At 44.5% G+C, this 25469-nt stretch overlaps 1 protein-coding gene across 1 annotated transcript; it reads left to right on the forward strand.

The window, feature by feature from the left end:
• The first annotated feature begins 473 nt into the window (after positions 1-473).
• On the forward strand, positions 474-23880 carry RLF (RLF zinc finger). The gene is made up of 8 exons (XM_070764742.1): positions 474-841; positions 8055-8209; positions 9080-9149; positions 12006-12138; positions 13222-13424; positions 14349-14485; positions 15329-15470; positions 16871-23880. The coding sequence occupies exons 1-8, from the start codon at positions 686-688 to the stop codon at positions 21494-21496; spliced, it is 5622 nt and encodes a 1873-aa protein (XP_070620843.1). The 5' UTR covers positions 474-685; the 3' UTR covers positions 21497-23880.
• The last annotated feature ends 1589 nt before the right edge of the window (positions 23881-25469 follow it).

A 25469-nucleotide genomic window follows, 5' to 3' on the forward strand; every position in this document is an offset into this window, starting at 1 on the left:
TAAGTATAAATAATAAATAAAATAAATTTAAAAATCAGCAAAAAAAACCCACACAATTTCTCCCAGAAACTTAAAATATTTAAGTTTAATTCAATTGGTAGTAGAAAAAGGAAAAAAATATTAAAAGTCCGTAATTAAATTAAACACTTAAAATATTTTTATTAAAAAAGGAAATATTTTTAATATAATTCCATTTAGATATATAGTTAAGAGAGAGATAGGATAGATACATATTTTTTTAAAACAATCGGGATTATAGCTCAATTTATTCAAAACGTTAAAAAAAACCAGCCCACAAACATTAATTAAAAAATAAAATAAAACAGGGAATCGCATTAGAGCTTTTCGCCGCAGCCCCACGGCTTGCAGGCTTCCCGGACCACCGCCCTGAAGCAGAAGCTCCGCCCCTCCACTCCATTGGTTCGCCCGAGGAGGAAAGGAGGGAGGCGCCAAGCGCGATTACTTTACGTCACGGCTTCGAGAGGGAGAGAGAGAGCGAGAGCGGCCAATGGGAACCTCCCCGCAGGCGGCAGCATGCGCAGGAAGGGGAAGGGGGCGGGCCCGGGCTGAAAGTCACGTGACGCGTCCCCGCCGATGTGGTCAGCTCCTGGCGCGCGGGAGGGGGGCGGTTGGCGGCGGCGGTGTCACGTGACCCGTTGCCTACGCGCAGTGGGGCCGGGTGCAGATGGCGGACGCCGAGGCTGACGCGGCCCTGCCGCCGAAGCTGCAGTTGCTGGCCGCTGGCCTCCGCTCCCAGCTGGAGGAGTTGCGGGCGGAGCTGCGCAAACAGGGGGCGGCGGAGGCGGCCTCTTCCAGCGCCTATTGCCGGGGCTTCTGTCAGGTAAGCGGGGTGAGGGACGGCGACGGGACGTTCCAGGGGCGGGCCTTGCGCGGGTGCAAACGGCTTCGGTGGGGTGGGTGGGCGCGAGAACCGGATCGGACCTCGTGCCAGGGACGGCGGGTGGTGGTGTTGTAAGGAAGGCGAAGGTGGCAGCCCACAGCCCTTGCCCGGCGCGAGGAGGCGGGGCTGGGAAGACCGCGGACAGTTCCCTCGCGGACGCTTCGCGCGGCCGTTCGGTTCACGGGGTTGGAGTGGGAATCCCCTCCCTCCGCCCCCGCCCGGCCCCTCAGCCCGCTTTCCCATCAGTTCCCACTCCGGTCCGCCTCCTTTGCTCGCGGGGGCGGGAGCCACCTTGCATTTCTTGAACAGTGCGATTTTGGGTGCAAATATTGGCTGCGACTTTAGGTGCAAATATTGGCTGCGATTTTGGGTGCAAATATTTGGGTCTCCCTCTTCCTTCCTTCCCTCCACCCACTCCTCCACCTTGCATCCGGTGCTGCTCCTGCAAACCCACCCACCCGGGCTCGGGGGGGGGGGTGTTTCTCCCCACGCCACCCGCCAAAGCAACGGACCTGCGCGTGCAGGTTGGCGCAAACCGTCCGTTTGAACTGTCCGCGTGTATCGATTCCCGGGGAGCGCAAGGTTCTCCTGCTTTCAACCGTCTTCTCAGTAGCAGTGTCGGGAATGGGGAGGAAGGTCGTGTAGTAGGACCTCTCCCGCCTTCTCACGCAGGAGGGTGTTAGCCACTGAGCCCACCTAGTCGGGCTACTCCTCTGGATGGATCCCGAGGCAAGTAACGGAACAGCCTGTAAGGTCCCTCCACCGAGTCGGGTTCTACCCCCTCTGAATGCGTCTGAGCCGAAAGAGAGTAACTAAGCCGATCTTCTAGACCAGTGTTTCCCAACCTTGGCAACTTGGAGATATTTGGACTTCACCTCCCAGAAACCCCCAGCCAAGGTTGGGAAACACTGGTCTAGACCCCTCAATCTAGTGACGCTACCCCTCTGGATGGATCTGCATGAGGAAGGCAACCAAGCGGACGGTATAGGTCCCACGACTTAGTCAGGCTGCCCCTCTTGATGGGTCTGAGCTGCAGGAGGAAGACGCCAGAAGAGACGTCTAGAGAAGGGATGGAGGAAGAGTAAGTCTGAATCCGATCGAACACTTGTAAGAGCTTTTATTAAGACTTACAAAGTGGTGCTCAAGGCGGCAAGATGCGCGTATCAGGCCGCCTTGATTGCATCAGCGGAATCCCGCCCGACCGCTCTATTTAGGGTGACCCGCTCCCTTCTTAACCGGGGGGGGGGGGGAGTTGGGGAGCCCTTACAGAGTAGTGCCGAGGATTTTAACACGTTTTTCGCTGATAAAATCGCTTGGATCCGGGCGGACCTTGACTCTAATTGTAAAACAGAGTTGACTGACAACGAGTCAGTTGAGGTGACTGGGGCCCGTACTTGTTCACCTATCTGGGAAGAGTTTGATCTGGTGACACCTGATGAAGTGGACAAGGCCATTGGAGCTGTGAGTTCTGCCACCTGCTTACTGGATCCGTGTCCCTCCTGGCTGGTTTTGGCCAGCAGGGATGTGACACGGAGCTGGGTCCAGGAGATTGTCAACACTTCCTTGGGGAGGGGGTCCTTTCCAACACCCTATAAAGAGGCGCTTGTGCGCCCCCTCCTCAAGAAGCCTTCCCTGACCCAGTCGTACTTAATAACTATCGTCCAGTCTCCAACCTTCCCTTTACGGGGAAGGTTGTTGAGAAGGTGGTGGTGCTTCAGCGGTCCTTGGAAGAAGCCGATTATCTAGGTCCCCAGCAGTCAGGTTTCAGGCCCGGTTACAGTACGGAAACTGCTTTGCTCGCGTTGATGGATGATCGCTGGTGGGCCCGGGACAGGGGTTTATCCTCTGTCCTGGTGCTTCTTGACCTCTCAGCGGCTTTCGATACCATCGACCATGGTATCCTTCTGCGCCAGCTGGAGGGGCTGGGAGTGGAAGGCACTGTTCTTCAGTGGTTCTCCTCCTACCTCTCTGGTCGGTTGCAGTCGGTGTTAGGGGGGGACCAGAGGTCGACCCCGAGGTCTCTCCCTTGTGGGGTGCCTCAGGGGTCGGTCCTCTCCCCCCTGCTATTCAATATCTACATGAAACCGCTGGGTGAAATCATCCAAGGGCATGGGGTGAGGTATCATCAGTACGCTGATGATACCCAGCTTTAAATCTCCACCCCATGTCCAATCAACGAAGCAGTGGAAGTGATGTGCCGGTGTCTGAAGGCTGTTGGGGCCTGGATGGGTGTCAACAGACTCAAACTCAACCCTAATAAGACGGAGTGGCTGTGGGTTTTGCCTCCCAAGGACAATTCCATCTGTCCGTCCATCACCCTGGGGGGGGAATTATTGACCCCCTCGGAGAGGGTCTGCAACTTGGGCGTCCTCCTCGATCCACAGCTGACATTAGAGAACCATCTTTCAGCTGTGGCAAGGGGGGCGTTTGCCCAGGTTCGCCTGGTGCACCAGTTGCGGCCCTATTTGGACCGGGACTCACTGCTCACAGTCACTCATGCCCCCATCACCTCGAGGTTCGACTACTGTAACGCTCTCTACATGGGGCTACCTTTGAAAAGTGTTCGGAAACTTCAGATCGTGCAGAATGCAGCTGCGAGAGCAGTCATAGGCTTCCCCAGGTATGCCCATGTTATACCAACACTTCGTAGTCTGCATTGGTTGCCGATCAATTTCCGGTCACAATTCAAAGTTAGTTATGACCTATAAAGCCCTTCATGACATCGGACCAGAATATCTCCGAGACCGCCTTCTGCTGCACGAATCCCAGCGACCGATTAGGTCCCACAGAGTTGGCCTTCTCCGGGTCCCGTCAACTAGACAATATCGGTTGGCGGGCCCCAGGGGAAGAGCCTTCTCTGTGGCGGCCCCGACTCTCTGGAACCAGCTCCCCCCAGAGATTAGAACTGCCCCTATCCTCCTTGCCTTTCGTAAACTCCTTAAAACCCACCTTTGTCATCAGGCATGGGGGAACTGAGATATCTCCCCTGGGCCTATATAATTTATGTATGGTATGTTTGTATGTATGTCTGCTTAATAATGGGGTTTTCTAAATATTTTAAATTGTAAATTATTAGATTTGTCATGAACTGTTTTATTGTGTTGTGAGCCGCCCCGAGTCTACGGAGAGGGGCGGCATACAAATCTAATAAATAAATAAATAAATAAATAAATAAATAAATAAAGCAAGCGGACTGTATAGGTCCCTCGACTTAGTCAGGCTACCTCTCTGGATGGGTCTGAGCTGCAGGAGGAAGGTAACCAAGCGGACGGTATAGGTCCCCCGACTTTGTCAGGCTCGCCCTCTGGATGGGTCAGAGCTGCAGGAGGAAGGTAAACCAAGCGGACCGTATAGGTCCCTCGACTTAGTCAGGCTCGCCCTCCGGATGGGTCTGAACTGAAAGAGAGTAACCGAGCGGGAGGCAGAGCCAAGGGGAGGACGCGCCGGCGGCCAGCAAAGCTTTCCTGCGCCGGGACCACGGAGGGGAGAAGGGAGCGGGCTGTCCAGGGGGCTAGGGGGGACGGAACCGCCCGCCCGATGTCCATTCGTGGGCGGGGGGGAGTGGCACCGATGCTGAAAAGCAAGCGGCTTAACGCCGAGATTCTTGACGTCTGTTGGCGGGGGGGGAGGGGGAGGCGCCGATTCCGAACACTGTCAGTGGGGGGAGAGGGGGTTGTAGGGCAGGCACAGGCAGCCCCAGGAGAGAAAGAGGGAGGGAGAGAAAGAGGGAATGAAGGAGGGACAGAAAGAAAGAGTGACAGAAAGGATGGAAAGAAAGAGGGAGGGAGAGAAAAGAAAGAGAAAGGGAGGGAAAGAGGGAATGAAGGAGGGAAAGAAAGAGTGACAGATAGAAAGGATAGAGAGAAAGAGGGAGGGAGAGAAAAGAAAGAGAAAGGGAGGGAGAGAATAATAATGAAATCTGAGATCAATAATATATTTGTCAATATTTTGGAAATTAATAGTCAACAATTTATGTATACAAAAATGTAAAAAATGTTGCTTTGTTGCTGAATAATTTCAAAGTCAGTGTCTACTTACCTTGGATTATTTGACCTTCTATGTCAGTGTTTCCCAACCATGGCAACTTGAAGATATTTGGACTTCAACTCCCAGAATTCCCCAGCCAGTGAACGCTGGCTGAGGAATTCTGGGACTTGAAGTCCAAATATCATCAAGTTGCCAAGGTTGGGAAACACTGGTCTACATAAACTCAAGGCCCGGAGTATCCAAGCGACCCAACTTTTGCGTTCACACAACATACCCAACGCCCACCCAACTGGACATGAAAGAAAGAGGGAATGAAGGAGGGAGAGAAAGAAAGAGGGAGAGATAGAAAGGATAGAGAGAAAGAGGGAGTGAGAGAAAGAGGGAATGAAGGAGGGAGAGGAAGTAAGAGTAAGAGAGAGAAAGAGAAAGAGAAAGAGGGAGAGGAAGAGGGAATGCTTTAGGAGTTATCTGTAGTCTTTTCAGAACTGAAAAAATATGTTGGATTCCTGCCTTTGTGGTTTAGATAGATGCTTGTTTGTAGTAATTCCTGAACTGTGATACCTTCTTCAAGCATATTTAATGGATAATTAGTTTGAGTTCTTTTAAAGTGATTGCTGTGTTTTGTTTTGTTTTTAAAGAATGCTGTAGCTGTATTAGGGAGCAGTTGCCTTCATTTGTGTTTGTTATAGATGCTTAGCATTTTACTCAGGGCTTTTTATTATTATAATTGTGTTTTTATACTTTGGAAACTTTGTTGATTAGAACTTGGCACTTATAAGAAAAAAACTAGTGTCAGTAGAATAAAAATGGAATCTGAGATCAATAATATATTTGTCAATATTTTGGAAACTAATCTTTGTATGGTATTCCTCTGGACAGTATAATATTTTTGTAAGAAAAAAGGATTTGCATTCTTTCTCTTTGTGCTTTTTTGATAATCCAGATATGGTCTTGCAGAAAAATAGTATGAAGCTAAAAATGTCAACAATTTATGTATACAAAAATGTAAAAAATGTTACTTTGTTGCTGAATAATGTCAAAGTCAGTGCCTACTTACCTTGGATTATTTGACCTCCTAGGTCAGTGTTTCCCAACCGTGGCCACTTGAAGATACAGTGGTACCTCATGATTCGAACCCCTCATCTTACAAACAACCCGAGATACGAACCCGGGGTTCAGAAATTTTTTGCCTCTTCTTACGAACTTTTTCCTTCTTACAAACCCGCCGCCGCCGAGAAGCCCCGCCGCCCGGCTGTCGCTTTTTGAAACAGGGGGGCTTCTCAGCGTCCTCCTGAACCCGAACACCAAACCCGAACTTCTGGGTTTGGCGTTTGGGAGGCTGCCGAGAAGCTCCCTGGCTGTTTTAAAAGGTGACAGCCGGGCGGCAGGGCTTCTCAGCAGCCTCCCAAACGCCGAACCCGGAAGTTCGGCAAAGGTTCGGGTTCGGGAGGCCGCTGAGAAGCCCCGCCGCCCGGCTGTCACCTTTTAAAACAGCCAGGGGGCTTCTCAGCGTCCTCCTGAACCCGAACGCCAAACCCGAACTTTCGGGTTCGGTGTTCAGGAGGCTGCCGAGAAGCCCCCCGACTGTTTTAAAAGGTGACAGCTGTGCGGCGGGGCTTCTCGGCGGCCTCCCGAACGCCGAACCCGGATGTTTGGAAAAAGTTTGGGTTCGGGAGGCCGCTGAGAAGCCCCGCCGCCCGGCTGTCGCCTTTTGAAACAGCCGGGGGGCTTCTCAGCTTCTCAGCTTCCTCCTGAACCCGAACGCCAAACCCGAACTTCTGGGTTCGCCGTTCGGGAGGCCACCGAGAAGCCCTCCCCGACTGTTTCAAAAGGTGACAGCCGGCCGGGCGGCGGGTTTTTGCGTTTTTTTTTTCCGTTCCACGGATTAATTGATTTTACATTGTTTCCTGTGGGAAACAATGTTTCATCTTACAAACTTTTCGACTTACGAACCTCCCCTGGGAACCAATTAGGTTCGTAAGACGAGGTATTAATGTATTTGGACTTCAACTCCCAGAATTCCCCAGCCAGCAAATGCTGGCTGAGGAATTCTGGGACTTGAAGTCCACATATCATCAAGTTGCCAAGGTTGGGAAACACTGGTCTACTTAAACTCAAGGCCCGGAGTATCCAAGCGACCCAACTTTTGCGTTCACACAATATACCCAACGCCCACCCAACTGGACATGAAAAAAAGAGGGAATGAAGGAGGGAGAGAAAGAAAGAGTGAGAGATAGAAAGGATAGAGAGAAAGAGGGAGGGAATGAAAGGATAGAGAAAGGGAGGGAGAGAAAGAGGGAAAGTAGGAGAGAAAGGATAGAGAGAAAGAGGGAGGGAGGAAATGAAAGGAAAGAGAGAAAGGGAGGGAGAGAAAGAGGGAATTAAGGAGGGAGAGAAAGAAAGAGGGAGAGATAGAAAGGATAAAGAGGAAGAGGGAGGGAGACATGGTCAGGTGTGCCGTGAAGAAGGTAGCTCAGGTTCCAGTTTTGCAACTTTTTGCTGAGAGAGAGAGAGAAAGAAAGAGTGCAAGAGAAAGAAAGCAAGAGAGAGAGAGAGAAAATGAGAGGAAGGGGCGAGAGAGAGAAATGAGCAAAAAGGGGAAGAAAAAAGAGAAATGAGAAAATGATTGAGAGGAAAGAGAGAGAGAAGTGACTCTTGATTTAAAGCATATGATAAAAAACACCCAAAGAATAAGAGACAAAAAAGCCCCAGCCTTCACTTGGTTTTGGAAATGGTTCAAGAGTGTATACACACACACACACACAAGTGGGGGAGGAGACAGGGATGGAAAAAGAGAGGAGAGTGTCTTAGAGTGTCATTTTGTGTCATTTTGGTTGGTGGTGTGCCCCAGGATTTTGTAAATGTAAAAAATGTGCCGCGGCTCAAAAAAGGTTGAAAATCCCTGGTTTAAAACAATAATAAAGCAGTCTTTAAGAAATAAGTAATAATTTGAACATTCTACAGACATTTATAGTTTCAGCAGTCTGATTAGCACAAAAAAGTAAAAATTCTGCCTCTCCCTCCAAGCAATTTCCTTCCTTGCAGCCTCAATCAACTGAGGATTGAGAAGCGTGTTGCTATTGAATCCAGTATTGCTTGGCAGCTCAGGATTTTCAAATGTCCAGCTGATAACCAATTTTTGTTCCTGATCTGTTTTTGTTTTTAGGCACTGTTACAACATGTGGGGAATCAGGAGACTTCGGAGGAAGTTTTGCCTTTTTCGGAATTACATCGAGTGGCCATTCAGAGCTTTGCCAACGCCCGGCCTTTCTTGAATACAAATTGTGAAGATGTTCTTGTGATACTTGGGCGGCTAGCATTGTACGTTGGGTTCCAGGCATTTTGTTTTAATGGAAATTTTGTTCTGTGATAAAATCTTTTCTTCTCTTCTAATATATATACACCTGTGGCCTATTTTATATTTAGACAGTCTAGCACCATCCAACTATTCTGGCCCCAACGAGGTGTCTGTTGTAGGAATTGTAGTCCAAACAGGGGTCTCCAACCTTGGCAACTTTAAGACTTGTGGACTTCAACTCCCAGAATTCCTCAGTCAGCTTTGCTGGCTGAGGAATTCTGGCAATTGAAGTCCACAAGTCTTAAAGTTGCTAAGGGTGGAGACCCCAGTTCAAAACATATGAAAGATACCAAGTTACATATCTTACGTAGAATTTAAAAAAAACCAACTTTGGATGGTATCCATGAGATCCTAAGAACTATAGGAAGGAAGAATTGTGGAAAGTCTTAATCAGGAGGGTTTTTTATTTTTTAAAAAGAACCCTACATTTATGCTAATATATAAAAATGGTTTCAAAAATCTTGATCCCCCCTCATGTCTGTGTATTATTAGCAGTTATGTTGTTATGCTGAAACCTCAAATCAATGGCGTTCAACATCATGAACTTTTCATGCAAGAGGCCAGATTTCCACAGTGATTTACAATGTGCAATTCCATGTTTTTACACAAATGTAGAGGTTGTGAAACGCCATCCTTTAGTATTAAACTGGCATTTGTGAATAAAGAACATGTCTTCTCACAATTATGGGAAGGCATATTCTTTATTCACAAATTATTAAAACAAAATTTATTTGGGCTAAATAAAAAGTCCTTGAACTTTTACCTTGCTTGTATATCTTTTTCAACAATAACAGTTGCCACTTCCTGTCTTTTTAACAACTTGCTTATTTCAGGAGCTGTTTTGAACAACTGCTTTCTGTAGCTGAAGATGAATCACTTTTTAGATTGTGTCAGTCCATACAGGCAAGTATATTGACTGTTTTATCTGCAAAGAACATTGTTTCAACATCTGTCATTCATAATCAATGAGTCTTATGTCTGTGTGTGATTATTTGAAAGATATCAAGGCCTGGTTGGCATATTTGGGTGAAACCACAACTCGTTTAATCCTCATTAACTGAACCAACCAGGGTATAATTCCCAAAGCTATGAACTGTAGTTTAGAGAACACAAGTCACCAACCTGTGGTCCGTGGACTACTGGTGATCCGCGAGAAAATTTTGGTAGTTTGTGAAAAAATCTTGGCCCCTGGGCCAGATATGGCCAAACAATTAATCCAGTCCAGAAAGAGGAAAGGAAAGGAAGAAGAAAGGGAAGGGACTACAGCTAAAGTTATGGAATATGGGACTGACTTTCCCAACATCAGCAAGCCACCGTCAAATAAGCTTCAATTATTTTGTAATAATTATACTATCTTTAATAATTTTGTTACAATTAAACAACCTTTAAAGATTTTGTCATGATTAAATAAGCATTTATGATTTTGTTAGTTAAATAGGTGCATTTCATATTAAAATGGAACTTCTCTGATCATTATTTTGCAAATATATTTATCTTTTTTAAAAATCATATTAGTGGTCTGCAGGACTTAAAATTATGAATTTGGTGGTCCCTGAGGTCCAAAAAGTTGGGGACCCTTGGTTTAGAAAGTAAACTGGACACATCTCCTGCTAAAAGCAAAAACAGACTACCGTATTTTTCGCTCTATAAGACGCACCTGCTGATAAGACGCACCTAGATTTTAGAGGAGGAAAATAGAAAAAAAATATTTTGAGCCAAAAAGGGGAGAGGAAGAGAGGAAGGAGTGAAAGAAGGGAGTGAGGGAGGGAAGAAGGGAGGAAGGGAGGAAGGAAAAGGAAAGCAAGAAATGGAGGGAGGAAAGGAAGGAAGGAAGGAAGGAAGGAAAGAAAGAAAGAAAGGGGGAAGGGACAGGAACAGAGGAAGGAAGCAAGGAAACTTATGAAAGGGGAGAGTAAGAGAGGAAGGACTGAAGGGAGGGAGGGAAGAAGGTAGGAAGGAGAAAGAAAAGAAGAAATAGAGGAAGGGAAGGTAAAAGAGAGAAAGAAAAAGAGCAAGAAAGAAAGCAAGAAAGAGAGAAAGAAAATGAAAGAGAAATAAAAATAGAGAGGGGGAATGAAAGAAATGGAATGAGGGAAGGAAGGAGAGAAAGAAAGCAAGAGAAAGAAAAAAGAATGAAAGAGCAAGAGAGCAAGAGAGAAAAAGAAAGAAGGAAAGAAAGAAAGAAAGAAAGAAAGAAAGGCAACTTCAAAGAAAGGCTCACTGAGCATCTCTCACTCTCTCTCTCTTTCTATCCCTCTTTCTTTCTTTCTCTTCCTTTCTCTCTCTCCTCTTTCTTTATCTCCTCTCTCTCCCTCCCTCTCTCTTTCTCTCCCCCCTCTCTCCCCCTTTCCCTCTCTCTTTCTCTCTCTCTCTTGCCATCTCTCCCCCCTCTCCCTCTCTCGCCCCCCTCTCCCTCTCTCTCTCTCCCTCTCTTGCTATCTCTCCCCCCTCTCCCACTCTCTTTCTCCCTCTCCCTCTCTTTCTCTCTCTCCCCCTCTCTCTTTCTCTCTCTCCCCCCCTCTTTCTCTCTCTTCTTCTCACTTTCTCTCTCTTGTTTCCTTTCTGTCTGGGCAGATGGCTGCCTTCTGCCTTGGGGCGCGATTCGCCCCCTCTCCTCCGCCGCCGCCGCCTTCTGCCTTGGGGCGCGATCCGCCCCCTCTCCTCCTCCGCCGCTTCCTGCCTTGGGCGAGCAATCCCGGAGTCCGGGACTGTGTGGCTTTGCGCCATGAAGAGGAAACGGCTCCGGCAGCAGGGAAAAGTCGGCCGTTTTCTCTTCATGGCGTAAAGCCACCCTGTCCCGGACTCCCGGATTGCTCACCCAAGGCAGGGGGCGGCGGAGGAGGAGAGGGGGCGAATCGCGCCCCAAGGCAGAAGGCGGCGGCGGAGGAGGAGGAGAGGGGGCGAATCGCGCCCCAAGGCAGAAGGCAGCGACGTTGGAGAGGGGGCAGATTGCGCCCCAAGGCAGGAGGAGGCAGCAGAAGAGGAGGCAGATCGCGCCCAAACGCAGAAGGTGGCAGAGGAGGCGGTTCGGGCGGGCAATAGGGCAGCGTGGAGAAGCCAGGGGCGCATTTGGCCGGAGGCACCGTGGGGAGGCAGGGGCGGCCGTGGCTCGCTTTACTCCTATTGCCACACCTCCCCGCCCCCGCCCACCTCCCCGCGGGCTGGCAGGGGGATGGGGAGCACGCGCCCATGGAAAAGGGCGCTCGGGTGTATTATTTGGGGGTGCACGCCTGCTCACGGGCGTAGCTTACGGGGAACGGTGGGCCAGGCAGCAGCTAGCCAGCCAGCCGGCGGGATGGCGCTTCCGAATTCGCACCCTCCCCCCCCTCCCTGCCTGCATCTTCGCTCCATAAGACGAGGCTGATTTTTCATCCTACTTTGGGAGGAAAAAAACTGCGTCTTATGGAGCGAAAAATACGGTACATTAAGTTAAGGAAAACGTGAATCCAACCTAAGCATAGAAACTTTATGTTTATTAATTCATAGATGAAACCCAAGGACACATTTTTGTTCCGTAATATTAATTCACTCCTTTCCTGCAATATCCTCTGTCTTTGGTTCAGTTGATCAAAGAAGTAGAAGGATGGGTGGTTATGGATTTGAAGAGAGGAATGTGAAAACTTTCCAAAACATACAGATCAGCATTGTAAAAATGCTTGTAATGTGTTTGTATATTAACATTCAAATTGAGATGTCATAAACAGCAGTGATTCCAAGTTGAGCATAACAATTTCAAAGGCTTTTTTCCTCCCCTTGCAGGACTCCCATCGGACTTTACTTGAGTTTCTAGATAATAGCTTTGAAATTCTAGCTGATATCTCAAGACAAGGCATATGGAAGAATCCAGTCCTTGTAAAGATCCTTTCCCATCAGTCGGTAGAAGCCGAAGAAGGTAAGCTGTTCAGCTGTGCTTTTGAGCATTCATGTTACTTTGCTTCCTCTCCAGTGTAAACCAAATCTGTCTTTTCACAGTGGATTTTGTTTCATTTTGCTTCTGAGGAGCCAACCAAGAAGATACACTGCTATGTGTAATAAGCACAGTGGCTCTCAACCTTTTCTTCATCATGGACCCCCAAGACTTAATTCAAGATTTAAATCATAACACTTCTACAAGCCTTTGCAAATCCCGTATATAATGACATTGTGGGCCCCTCCAAGGGTCTATGGACCAAAGATGGAGAACTACGGTCATAATAAACTTGAAATAATAATTGAGCTGTCATTTTAAGTCTCCTAACTTACACTTATTCACCATTTTTATTTAGATTGGCACCTTCCTCTATTGTAGTAAAAGAAGCCTCCCCCCCTTTTAAAAAAAGTTATTTTCATCTTTCGGAAGCATTTTTTAAAAGTCTGCAAAATATTAGATATTAGTTCTTGAGAAACTATAATATTATAATTGTTTTTCTCTTTATGGTTATTGCAAATTCGCCACCGCTTTTGTTTATTTACTTTTCAAATCTCTTGTTAAAATAAGTTATATTGAAAACAGATAATCCACATGGTCTTGCATTTTATTTACTTGTGGTGACAAAGATGGAGGGAGCTCCTCTAAGGCCCTTGCCTTAGACCAGGGAACCCCAAACTTGGCAACTTTAAGACTTGTGGACTATGCTGGCTGGAGAATTCTGGGAGTTGAAGTCCATAAGTCTTAGTTGCCAAGTTTGAAGGCCTTTGCCTTAAACAGATAAAATGCAGCCTTCCGCATCAAAAGATGTATGAGCAATCTTGTAGAAGAGATTTGGTGGATCATACAGTCTCAGTCCAGTGCCACAAATATTTGTCTAGTAGGAGCAAAAAAGGGCAAATCATTTTCCTAGCGAATTTCATAATAAACTGAAAGTAATGTGTGAGGCATTCAGGAATTCTTAGAGAGTAGTTGCTGTCAAGATCTTTCCCTTGAACGTCTAAGCTTTCATAATAAAGTAGTATTTAACATTAGTACTTAATAACATTTTATCGCCTTTTTTTCTAGTGAATCAATTGATTCAACATGAAGGCGTGTCATTTCTGCAAATGAGAATAAGACATTTGATGAAGACACAGCGTCTTTCTCAGGCTGCTTTCTTATCCCGGTTATGTAAGGAATCTACAGAAATCGCCGACATCTCCCCTTTTCTTCAGTCCTATATCACATGCTTGTGTATAATGCCTCCAAATGAAGAGTCCATCGTAGAGGTAAATGGCCATTCACTATATAGCTTGTTACTCTTAAGACAACTGATATTAATTTTAGTATTCAAACTGTGATGTGATCAAATTTGGAAAGGTATCAGAAGATTGGCTCCCATCTCAGCAGGGGGTGAACCCTCTTTCTACTCTGAAGAAGGTTTGAGGAAACAGGTGGTTCCATTGTGTGAGTTAGCCCTGTACTATTTCTCTTTGTCCTTATCAGAAATAAAAATAAATGTACCTTCTTGTTTGGTGTCAGAAGCCTCACCTTTTGCAGCTACTGCATGTAGGAATCCACATTCAATTATTATTATTATTGTGATTAACTATCATGGACTTTAAACAGGTTACCAAATTAACTCCCAGTATTAGAACAGAATGCAGAGGTTCTGGGTGGGTGGGTAGCTTACCTTTGTGAGAAGCCCACCTTGGGGTCTTCAAACATCGGAAGAAAATAATGGGCCTCAAACATAATTGCTATGTATTATTTATTTATTTATTGGATTTGTACTAGCACAATTTGGTTGAGAATGGTTGTGCAAAAAAGAAATTTTATTTGCAATCTGCTATGTGCTTGCACAATTATGATATATGGCCAAATGAAAAAAGGTATAAAAACAGTGGATGAGTCCCAAATCTGGGCCATTGATTCTAGCTGCTCCTTGCTGGACCTAGCCATTGTCCCTGGACTTCATTGCAATGAGTTATTGATGTAAGTTGTATCTTTAATAATGGCTTTCCCTTCATGATCTAAATTGCTCTTGTAATAAATCTCTGAATCTCAAAGCAAGACTTGTTATTTGTGGTTTATCTGTGTTTACTTTTTTGTCGGGGAAATATTTTTATCACACTTTATTTAGCAAGAAAGGAGGTTTTGTCTTAAACTACGGTACTTACCTTGTAATCCCCTCCCCCTCTTTTTTCAAAAAGATTTCAAAAGTGGACGGCGAAGAGGTCCTAGAGATGATCTGTAATTTAGAAGCCGAAGGCCAAGGCGGCATTGCTTTCGCTCTCTGCACAATATATTTCACTCAGCAACTTCACACGGCAAACGTGTCTTGCTCTTGGTAAGTGGCCTGTCCAAGAATTGGCTTTCAGATTTTCCCATTGTAACCAAAACAGCGTTTAAAAGTTTCTAATTCAACAGCTGACAAAAATACACTAGGGTGCATTCTGGTCTGTTGATGGAAGGCATTAAAATAAAAGAGAAACCAAATATTTAAAAATGTTAAAGTCTGCTATATTTGCTGCTATATTTCAATAAGTAATAGTGTGTTGATAACAAAAGCCATGTCCTACTTCACATGGTAAAATTAACTGTATGCAACAGGTGTGCAGGTCTTTTTCTTGCAATTTACTACACCTGCATCATTAAAATTCAAGAACAATTTTCCAGGTTGTTTTAAGTATAAATAAGAAGCAGATGAAGTGTGTTAAATCCTTGTTAGTTGTATCATTTGGGGTTTTTTAATTAAATACAAAAGAGACTGTATGTTTTTGGGTCCCTAAGTGACATTATTACCTGGACTCTGCATCCTTGGATATTCAGTTTATTTTAATCTGTGGGTCCCATTAAAAGAAGGTGAAATTGACTTAGATGATAAAATTGACTCAGACGTTTCCTTAGATCAGGGATCCTCAAACTTGCCAATTTTAAGACTTGTGGATTTCAACTCCCAGAATTCTCCAGCTAGCTGGAGTATTCTGGAAGTTAAAGTCCAAAACACTTAAAATTGCCATGTTTGAAGACCTCTACCCTAGATACTATTTTCCAGGCTTGGCACTACATAAATGCGTTGGGCTATATTCTCTCATGTTTTGGCTGGGTTTGGCTGGCAATTGTGGAAGTTGTGTGAATTGTCTTACATTCCCTCTAATTCCTTTTTTTCTACCCCAAACCGCTTTTTCAGGGAACTTACATTATTCTGGAGCAAATTACAAAGAAGTATTGAACCATCATTAGATTTATTTCTAGAGCGATGTCGGCAATTTGGCATCATTGCCAGAACATTGCCACACTTGTTGTTCCTCATAAAAGTCCTACAATCTGAAGTACGTATCTATTTCCGGTTTACTAACATCTGCTGTTTGATTTTGTGGAGGGTGAAAGTGTATCATATAATGGAGACTGTGTGTAAGGATTATTAAATATATATATATAAATAACTTGGAGGTGTATTTTTGCCTTGACTTCAGAAGGCAAGGTAATTGATTGCACTTTAGTATGGATAGATTCCATAGACTGAAGATTCCATTGACAGTTTGTATACTTACACAACTCATATTTTTGCCACTAAAAATTATAGCTTGCTGCCTTCTAGCTTGCACATCTTTCTTTCTATTCCCGCTCAACCTGTGAGACTAAAGCTTTCTTTACTCTCGCTAGCTGAGGTTCCTTCTGCTTCAGGCTGCCTTTTAGAGAGTTCTTGCCAGTGGAATTGCCTATCTTTCAAGGCCTCTTTATCCCAGTTTGCAAACATTTGCACTCTGTTTATGTTGCTCTTCTGCTGATTTTTCACAGTAGTTTCTGTCTGAGTAGATAAGAGAAATGATTCAACAGTGTAAAAGCCTGGAGCTGAAACAGGAAGTGATAAGGAATTGCACAGCAATAGAGAGAGACTTCTTGTTTTGCATCAGAAGATAATCTAGAAATAGACGTCTGGCTACTAACATCTCTGGCCAGTTTCAAACTTACAGCTGAGTCCTCTACAAATTTAAGTGCCCACATTATTATTGTTATTATTATTTATTTATTTATTTATTTATTTATTTATTAAATTTGTATGCCGCCCCTCTCCGTAGACTCCTATAAAACACCATTTATTAAGCTAAAGATACATATTTTCAAACCCCTCTTTATTCAGTTTGGGAGATGGTACAGTAAGAATGGTGTTATTGTTGGATATTGGATGTTGCAGTTTGGAGGGGGGGGGGAACAGATTAGCCTTCTCCAACTTGTTACCCTCCAAAAGTACAGTGGTTCCTCTACTTACGAACTTAATTCATTCCGCGACCAGATTCTTAAGTAGAAAAGTTTGGAAGAAGAAGCAGTTTTTCCCATAGAAATCAATGTAAAAGCAAATAATGTGTGCGATTGGGGAAACCACAGGGTGGATAGAAGCTCTGTTTCCTCCCAGGAGATTCCTAGAGAGGCCCCACAGAGGGGTCTCCACGCCTTTTCCAGTCCTGTTTCCTCCGAGGAGATTCCCAGAGAGGCCACACAGAGGCTTCTCCCTGCCTTTTCCGGTTACAGTTTTGGAGGCTCAAGTTTGTAAGTGGAAAATGGTTCTTGAGAAGAGGCAAAAAAAGTCTTGAGCACCCTGTTCTTCTCTAGAAAAGTTCATAAGTAGAGGCATTCGTAGGTAGAGGTACCACTGTATTGAGAGAAAATTCAGAGAAAAACAAGTCATTGATTTGTCTGTGTTTCCTTTTCTTTCTTTTCATTTTCCTAGGCCGAAGATGCCGGCATTGGTGTAGGCATTTTTCTCTGTGTCAGAGCTCTGCAGCTCCAGTCCAATGAATATAATGATATGAAGACCTACATTTGCAAAATTATTGCATATTTGCTGCCAGAAGACCTTGAGGTCAGAAGGGCCTGCCAGCTCACCGAATACTTACTGCAGCCAAGTGAAGAAGGATACAGTCAACTAGAAGCATTGCATATTCAACCAGATCAGCAATTCGGTGAACAAAATGCACCCATTCCAAACTCACTCCGTTGTGAGCTTCTGTTAGCTCTGAAGGCGTATTGGCCCTTCGATCCAGAATTTTGGGACTGGAAAACCTTGAGGCGGCACTGCCTCAAATTGTTGGGGAAAGAAGTTTCCGAGTCAGAGGACGACCTGAGCACTAACGAGGTGTTGTCACTCAACGAAACTGAGCTCCTAGATAGTCTTCCCAGTGACTGTGAAGAAAGCAGGGAAGAGAATAATTTTGACAGTCATTATTTAAATCGACCCCAAAAAAGAGTAAGAGTCAAAAAGCCGATTGGCTCCTCTAAACGATACCAACGGTGGTTACAGTACAAGTTCTTTTGCGTCATTTGCAAACGGGAGTGCATCGAAGCTCGAATCCTCCACCATTCCAAGATGCACATGGAAGACGGCATTTTTACATGCCCGGTATGTGCCAAAAAGTTTAAGCGGAAGGACGTCTTTGTGACCCATGTGATGGAGCATATGAAAATGCCACCCAGCCGAAAATGCCGGACGGAGAAGAGGTTGCTGTTGAAGAAACGGAGGCTGACCCAGAGCAACCTCTCCAGGATGGCTTCCGCCTCCCTTGAAGGAAACCACCCTCTAAAAATCATCCATGGTGAAATACCCAAAGGTGACGTACAAGACTATGTAACGTTTAGCAAGCTAGAAGAGTGTAAGCTGCAAGACCGAGACCTGTACCCCTGCCCAGGCACCAATTGCGATAGAATCTTCAAGCAATTCAAGTACCTGAGCGTGCACTTGAAAGCTGAACATCCAAACAATGACGAGAACGCGATGCACTACTTGGAGATGAAAAACCGGCGTGAGAAGTGTGCCTTCTGCCGGCGGCATTTCATGTCTGCCTTCCACCTGCAGGAGCACGAACACGTCCACAGCGGTCCTCGGCCTTACATGTGCGTCTCTGTGGGCTGTTACGCTCGATTTGGCTCCGTGAACGAGCTGCTACATCACAAGCAGCAGCATGACGATCTGCGTTACAAGTGCGAACTGGACGGCTGCAACATCGTTTTCAGCGACTTGGGGCAGCTATACCATCATGAAGCCCAGCATTTCCGGGATGCTGCTTACACCTGTAATTCCCCCGGTTGTAAGAAGTTCTACTATTCCAAAACCGAATTGACAAATCATCTCTCCGTGCATATCCCAAACGGTGAAGTAAAGGAGGTGGTAATTAAGCAGGAAGATAATGTTTCTCAGGACGGAGTCGCCGGCCCTTTGAATTTGGAAGCGTTAGAAAACAAAGAATCTCCTGATCAGCAGGAAAATCTTAGTTTGCCTTCTGGATCTACCGAGAGAGAACAAGCACTGGTCGTGGTGAAACAAGAGCCCCTTTCTGATGGAGAAGAGGGTGGCCAAAACAACGGCAGCTTTAAAAGTCACGCTTTATTACTGGCCAGTGAGAATTCGACAACCTCGATGACTGATGCCATGGATTGCGGCCAGAGCATTTCAGAGGCTGTGCTACCTCAGGAGAAAGCCTGTCTTCCCTCCAGTTTGGAAGAGCGCGACTCTAACACGGCTGTCTACTTCGATGGGAAAAAGTTCACCTGTGGTTTTGAAGGCTGCAGATCAACATGCAAACATTCAAAGAGGGTACAGAAGCTTCTACGAAGGATCCATCCCTACCATTTCATACCAAGAAGGAAAAATAAAGATATCCGTCAGCTGGAAAGCCCCATGGAAGAGATGAACTCGGACTCTCAGGATATTGGAGATTGTAACCATTTCTGCAGCAGCGGAAACTGTTTGATGGAAGAGCTTTGCCCTTTTTCCCCAGAAAGCTCATTTCATTCCGAAATGTCAATTGTCGAAGACAGCATGTCGGAGCTTCTCCTGGGCTTGAAGCACATAAGTTTAAGTGATTCTACTTCTTCCAGATTCTTGCAGTTTACCAACTCTGAAGACGAATCTACCTCTGACCACTTCTCCGAAGAACAGAGAAGCAAGCTCCCGGCCCAATACCTTGCCCAGTTGGCTGCCAAGCCGTTTTTCTGCGAGTGTCAAGGCTGCACGTGCCAGTTCGTGACGAGAGAGGCCTTGTTAGGCCATTATGTTAGGAAACATAACTACTCAAAAGAGATGGTGCTTCAGCTGAGCATGTTCCGGCATCGCTATTCACCTTTCAAATGTCATATTTGCCAAAGATCATTTACAAGAAAAACTCACCTGCGGGTTCATTACAAGAACAAGCATAAGCTTGGCAACATGACAGTTGCCCAAAAACTATTTGCAGGTGAAAGCTTTGAGGATATGAATGTATGTGCCGAGGATGTGCTGAACAGCACAGAAGATTCAATGTCAGTTTTTAACATTAGCTCGGACGGAGAACTCGAGCACAAAATGAACCTTGCTATGGATCAACAGTGTCATCCCATGAGCGACGACTTCGGCTCTGAAACTGACTTGGAATCGAGCGAAGAGGCAGACAGCTGCACCCCTAGGAAGGGGGCTAAATTGTCGTTGCTGGACAGCCGCCAAGAACTAGAAATCAACTACGGGAGAGGCAACAAAAGAACCGTTGCCAAAGGGGACATGTGCTACATTTTGGATAATTATCACAAACCATACCATTGCATTAATACTAATTGTAGTGCTGCGTTCTTCAATCAGAGAGGGCTGATCCGTCACTACAGGACTGTGCATCAGTATAACAAAGAGCAGATCTGCCTTGAAAAAGACAAAGAGAGAACCAAGAGGGAACTTGCCAAATGTAAGAAACTCTTCGTTTGCAAACACAAGGGCTGCAACAAGCGTTTCCTATGTTCTAAGTCGCTCACTAAGCATTACCTTGACTCCCACACCTTTGATCGCGATGGCAAAGTGCTTCCTGAAACCACCAGGTTTCTTTGTCATCACCCACACTGTGGGGCTGAATTCTGTTCCTTCCCCAAGTTAAAGGTCCACCTGATAGAAGAGCACGAAAAGAAGAAGGACCCGAAAGGCTTCGAGATCCACTGTGACCTCAACGGCTGCAACAGAGTGTTCACCAGTTACAACAGCTATACCCAGCACATGTACTTTCAGCACCACGAGTACGACGGGGCCTTGCGGGGAGCCAAAAGGAAGGGGGGAGACCTTGACGACGAAGAGGGGCTCAAGGGCTTAAAGTATCAGCGCCTCAGTCCAACTGATAGAAGCGTGAAGAGGAGGCCAGTCAGAGGATTACGTGAAAGGTGCAGCATCCGAAATAAAGGAAAACAGTTATATGCCTTCAGAACGAGGGTGGAAGCCCTGAAGATCTGCAGAAACAACTGCAATCAGACACAGTACCCTTGCATGGTGCGGGGATGTCCCTCCGTGGTCAAGCTGGAAAGCAGCATTGTGAGGCACTATAAGCGCACACATCAGATGACAAGTGCTTACATTGAGCAGCAGTACGGCAAGCTTGTCCTGTGTGTCGACTGCGGCACAACACTGAATGACCTCTGCATGGAAGACAGTTCGGAGCGGGACAGTGACTCTGACCTGGACGTCGCAGGATCCCCTGCAGATGAGCACAAAAGTGAGAGCCATCTTCCGAACTCCGGTTGCAACGAGGAGGGCAGCCAACTGGGTCAGCATGCTGAAGGGGAGGACTCCGCGGAGGCAGCTGTCCCTGTGGATTCAGGCACTTTAAAACAGACCGATCCTTCCAAAGTCAACTCTTCAGAAGATTGTAACCAAGTGGCTTCACCTCAGCAGCCCGAGGCAGAGAATGTCCTGAGAAATCATGGACAAGAGAACACCTCTGACTCTGCGGAATCGAACCTGCCGTTACCTAGAGAAGAAGACGCTGCTGACGGGCAGTCCACCTCAGAGGAGGCGACCAAAAACCTTCCGTTTCCTGCTCCAAAAGAGAAAGTCCAGAAGCCCTTTGATCTAAAGTCTTTCAAGCCCATGGGCTTTGAATCTTCATTTTTAAAATTCATTCAGGAAAGCCAAGAACGAGAAGAGGAGGAGGAGGAAGAAAACGACAACGACAACGCTGACCTCCTTGAGAATGAGAGGAAGCCAGTTGGACCCGATGGAGTCGACTGTGTGGTCAAGTCCAAAAATTCCAAATGGGATGTGTCACAGGGCAGGGGCCTGTATGCGAGTGTCCCCCCTGCGGCCATGTCCAAGAAAAACGATGGCGCCAAAGCTGATGGGCAGCTGAGAGGAATGCAGCCCCTCTCATCCACGGAGTTTCCTTCCCTCCCTTCTGTGGAGAACCTGAGGACCATTTTGGACGACACATTGACAGGCTGGGCACAACAAGCCTTGAAACAACTCCATTACATGCGGCCAGTGGTCGTTCTTGAAAGATCTAAAGTTTCCCCCTCCCTGGTTGATGTTATCCCAATGAAAGAACCTGATGACCTTTCTGAGGGAAGTTCATAAATAGTTGTGTTTATTTTTAAAAAAAGGAAAAAAAGAAAAAAAAAGAAGAGTTGGGGAAATGTTAAATCTGGTTCTGTGCACATGTTGAGGTTAGATTAGACTGTTCAGTTCCATGAATATATGACATCTGTCTACAGTATTGGCTAATACAGCTCCCCGACCAAATTGAGAGAGAGAGAGAGAGAGAGAACTGATATTTTGGTGCTAATTAACAGAATATCAAAGGAGGGAGGGGGGCTTTCCTCACAGTTTAAATGTGCATGACTGTAAATAGAGTAAGTTGGGGTGGGAGAGGGTGGGAGAGGGTGATCTTACTTGACTTGAATGTGCACCTCAGGGTGCTTTCTGTAACATATTGTACACTACAGCATCTTATATTTTTTGAGTTATGAGTTTCAATAAAACCAATTTTTTCACCTGGTTTGGTTGACTACAACCACCCGTTGGCAGCCTCAGAACCTTTGAAATTGAAGGTAGCGAGAAGCAATTCTGCCGAGTGTGTTTTATATCTTAGTATTGATTGGAGGAAACTCCAATCAAGGTGAGATAATCTATTCCAACATGCTGGGGAATTCTAGTAAAATTTAAATGTAAGGACGTTTTATACGATATGTCAAGAAGGAACTGAAAGTTATGAACGTTACCATGACAAAACTCAGAGCCAACTCCCATTATAGGGAGCCTGGTCTATAAGAAAACCCAATTGTAAGCAAAAAGCAATAAAGATTGTTCCTGGGAGTAACATTTCATTTCAGATGGAGGAAATGAAACTGATTTAACAAATGTCATTGGCAGAATATATTCTGAGCATTAGTTCTCCCTCTTTCACTTTTTAAAACATGAAGGGTTTTTTTCAATCCTTTAAAGGCCTCAAAATCCAGAATATGTCTTTCCTTTCCTGAAAATGTCAAGTAAATTCAGTCAATAAATTACTGTTACTATATGAGTACAGTAACATAAAGGAGATAGATTTCATTTGTAAATCTTAAACCCACTCTGACAAGCAAGCTGATTTTTATAAATTAGATTGTCTAATTTAAATGACTATTCTCAAAGGAACTGTATTGTAAAATTTCAGGTCTTTGCAAACTCCCTCCTGTCTATTTTCTAGTTTTATTTGTGTTGCTGATTACTAAATGCAGTATGTGAGAAATAGATGACAAGAATGGCTTTCTAGAATCAGACCAAAGAGCTTTCACATCCTATGTGAACAGCTGCAAGACGATACCCACCGTTACCTAATTCTGAAGAAGGAACTTAAAAAGCAAAGGTTCCAATGTATATTTGTCCCAGCTAGCATTAGCCGTCATAACTTTTGAAGAGAAAAGTTAGTTCTTCTTCAAGGAATTCTAACTTCTTTTCTTCAGCCCACAATGACTAATCTTTCTTAAGTCTGATTTATTTGTCCCAAATTACATGGAGCTTCCAGGTCCAATACATCCATTGGCATTTACTAGCTTTAGCATAATTGCTCAATATTTGGGCAACAGTCTGCTTTAAATCTGATGTTTTACCTAATATTTCAACGTAAAGCGTTTCTATTTATGAAATGCTCAGATAGCAAATTACAGGTCATGCGGTTGAAAAATAACCACCGTATACGCCTCCAAAGTCATCAAACTATTTAAAAAATACATTATTCATATACATTCATTCGTTTAGCTTGATCTGAATGCAGGAAGGCTTTCAGTAAAAAAAAAAAAATCTTAGAGAAAGTTTCTTGTCTGCTTACAGCTGGTTCAACTTACTATTCTAGCTGGACAGACTAACTTTTCCCCTGAGAATTTGTAGTGTTTAAAGGTAACGTTGAACCGGCAAGATTGCACATTGGGAATTATAAAACAGAAGAGTGCACCTAATATTTAGGGAATTTGACAAGGATACCCCCAGTTGTAGTCTCAAAGATACAACTGCTGAAACACCAATAGCTACACTTTATATTCTTTAAAACTAATGCCGGTGTATAAATATATCAGTTGGGTTTTTTTTCCTTATTTAATATAGCACAGAATCTTTTTAAAATTTCTAAATATGTTAGTATCTATTTGAAATGTTGTGGATAGCAAATATCCCTGTTAAAGTGTACATAAGTTAAATATGAGTTTTCAAGATGTATTCTCCAAAAAGCTTTTAAGCAATTTTTAATTTATGGTTTATAGTTGCCTTTAAAAACATCCTTGCCTTAACTTATATCCTTGTTTGTATTAACTTCTCAAAATAAATGCACTGTTGGTGCTCTTTAAACTTTGTGATTTTCTTGTAGATATTATATTACCAAAATGGGCAACCTCATCAGTCCTACTGTCTCCAGTTAATTGCTTGAGATAAAGTTCCACTATATTAAATGATATCCATTAAATTATAATAAATTTTTTTACTGATGATCAAGCCTGTTGGAATGCTTTTTGGTTCTTTTTATATTTTGCACCTATTTTGGAAGTACTGCATTTAGAAAGTAGCAGAAAGTTAACTATGCTACTACATCAGGTAACATTCTGAAGCAACTAAATAGTATTTAGTTGAAGCACAGGGCAGCCCAGATTTTAAAACAAGAAAATGGGGCTAAGCAAGGGAAGGGTCAACCTTCTCAGTGGAGGGATTGCTGAAGCAATGTTGAAGATCACCAATGAAAGAACATGTTACTCCTGGCAACCCTTTCTGCTGGTTGGCAGCTGAAATCTCAGTAAATTCTTCCTAATATCTAACTTGAATCTACACTGCTCAAAAAATAAAGGGAGCATTTAAACAACACAATATAACCAGTGTTCCCTCTAATTTTTTGGGGGGGTGGGCGAAAAAGTATAGTGTCTGAGCGGCAGTCCCTTTGGGACTGGGTGGCACAGAAATAATAAATAAACAAACAAACAAACAAAAAACCCACCCTATTTTGCCTCAGAGAATTTCAAAATAAAATACTGTACTGTGTGTCTATAACAGTGAGCTCATAATAGGGCAACTCTATCAACATCAAAATGCCACTTAAATAGCTGAGCTAGTTTCAAACTAGATTTTGATTTTCTTTCTCTCTTCCTTACTCCCATTCTTTTTCTTTCTCTTTTCCTTCCTCTCTTTTTTCTATCTGTTTCTCTATCTTCCTCTCTCTCTCCTTCCCTCTCACTCTTTCCCTCTCGGCTTCTGGGCAGGTTTGGAAAACTCTGAGTTGATGATGATTTTTAAGTGAGCGATTGCTCACTGCTCAGCTTAGAGGGAACTATGAATATAACTCCCAAATAAATCAAACTTTTGTGAAATCAAACTGTCCACTTAGGAAGCATCACTAATTGACAATCAATTTCACATGCTGTTGTGCACATTCAACTTTGTACAGAACAAAATATTCAATGAGAATATTTCATTGAGATCTAGGATGTATTATTTGAGTGTTCCCTTTATTTTTTTGAGCAGTATATTTAATTGTAGCTATAATTGACTAGTACCGTCCCCACTTTGAAAGGCAGCCACAAACAAGACTGATCTGTAGCAAAATAGGGACAGTTCCTTTATCCTGATTTCAATTTAGAAGTTGTAATCCAAGTGGGCTGAACAAGAAGATAAGGGGAATGAATTAACTTGTAATGTGCCTGGCTTTGTGCCCGTATATCCTCAACTATACTAGCAAGCACATTTGTCTTTTTAGCAGCTGCACCACAGTTAATGCTCATCATAATCTAGTAAAACGGCACCTAGATTCATTTCTTCCTGCCAAGTCAGGCCCCTCTACCCTTCCATTCTCAGAGAAAGAGTTTGCATTTCTTCATAAATATCATCCCATTTGTTTCAGTCCTCGTCTAAGCTTCCTTTTTTGCATTCCTCTTCCAAAGGGTGAGCCATTCCTAGTTTTTGCACTGATACGTTCCCCTTTTTGTCCAAATCATTAAAATGTTGAACAGCCCTGAGCCCAGTAAGTGGAATCATTTATGAATCAGGGTGATCATTTAGGAATTTAAGAATGCAACTAATAGTGCTATAACTG

The sequence above is a fragment of the Erythrolamprus reginae genome, chromosome 11 (assembly GCF_031021105.1).
Source record: "Erythrolamprus reginae isolate rEryReg1 chromosome 11, rEryReg1.hap1, whole genome shotgun sequence".
NCBI classification, from domain to species: Eukaryota; Metazoa; Chordata; class Lepidosauria; order Squamata; family Dipsadidae; genus Erythrolamprus; species Erythrolamprus reginae.

Bases quoted from the DNA above. Each gene is read 5' to 3' on its own strand.
- RLF (XM_070764742.1), top strand. From the start codon at position 686: ATGGCGGACGCCGAGGCTGACGCGGCCCTGCCGCCGAAGCTGCAGTTG. The intron at 842-8,054 runs GTAAGCGGGGTG...TTTTGTTTTTAG, and splicing joins ATTGCCGGGGCTTCTGTCAG to GCACTGTTACAACATGTGGG. The intron at 9,150-12,005 runs GCAAGTATATTG...CTCCCCTTGCAG, and splicing joins GATTGTGTCAGTCCATACAG to GACTCCCATCGGACTTTACT.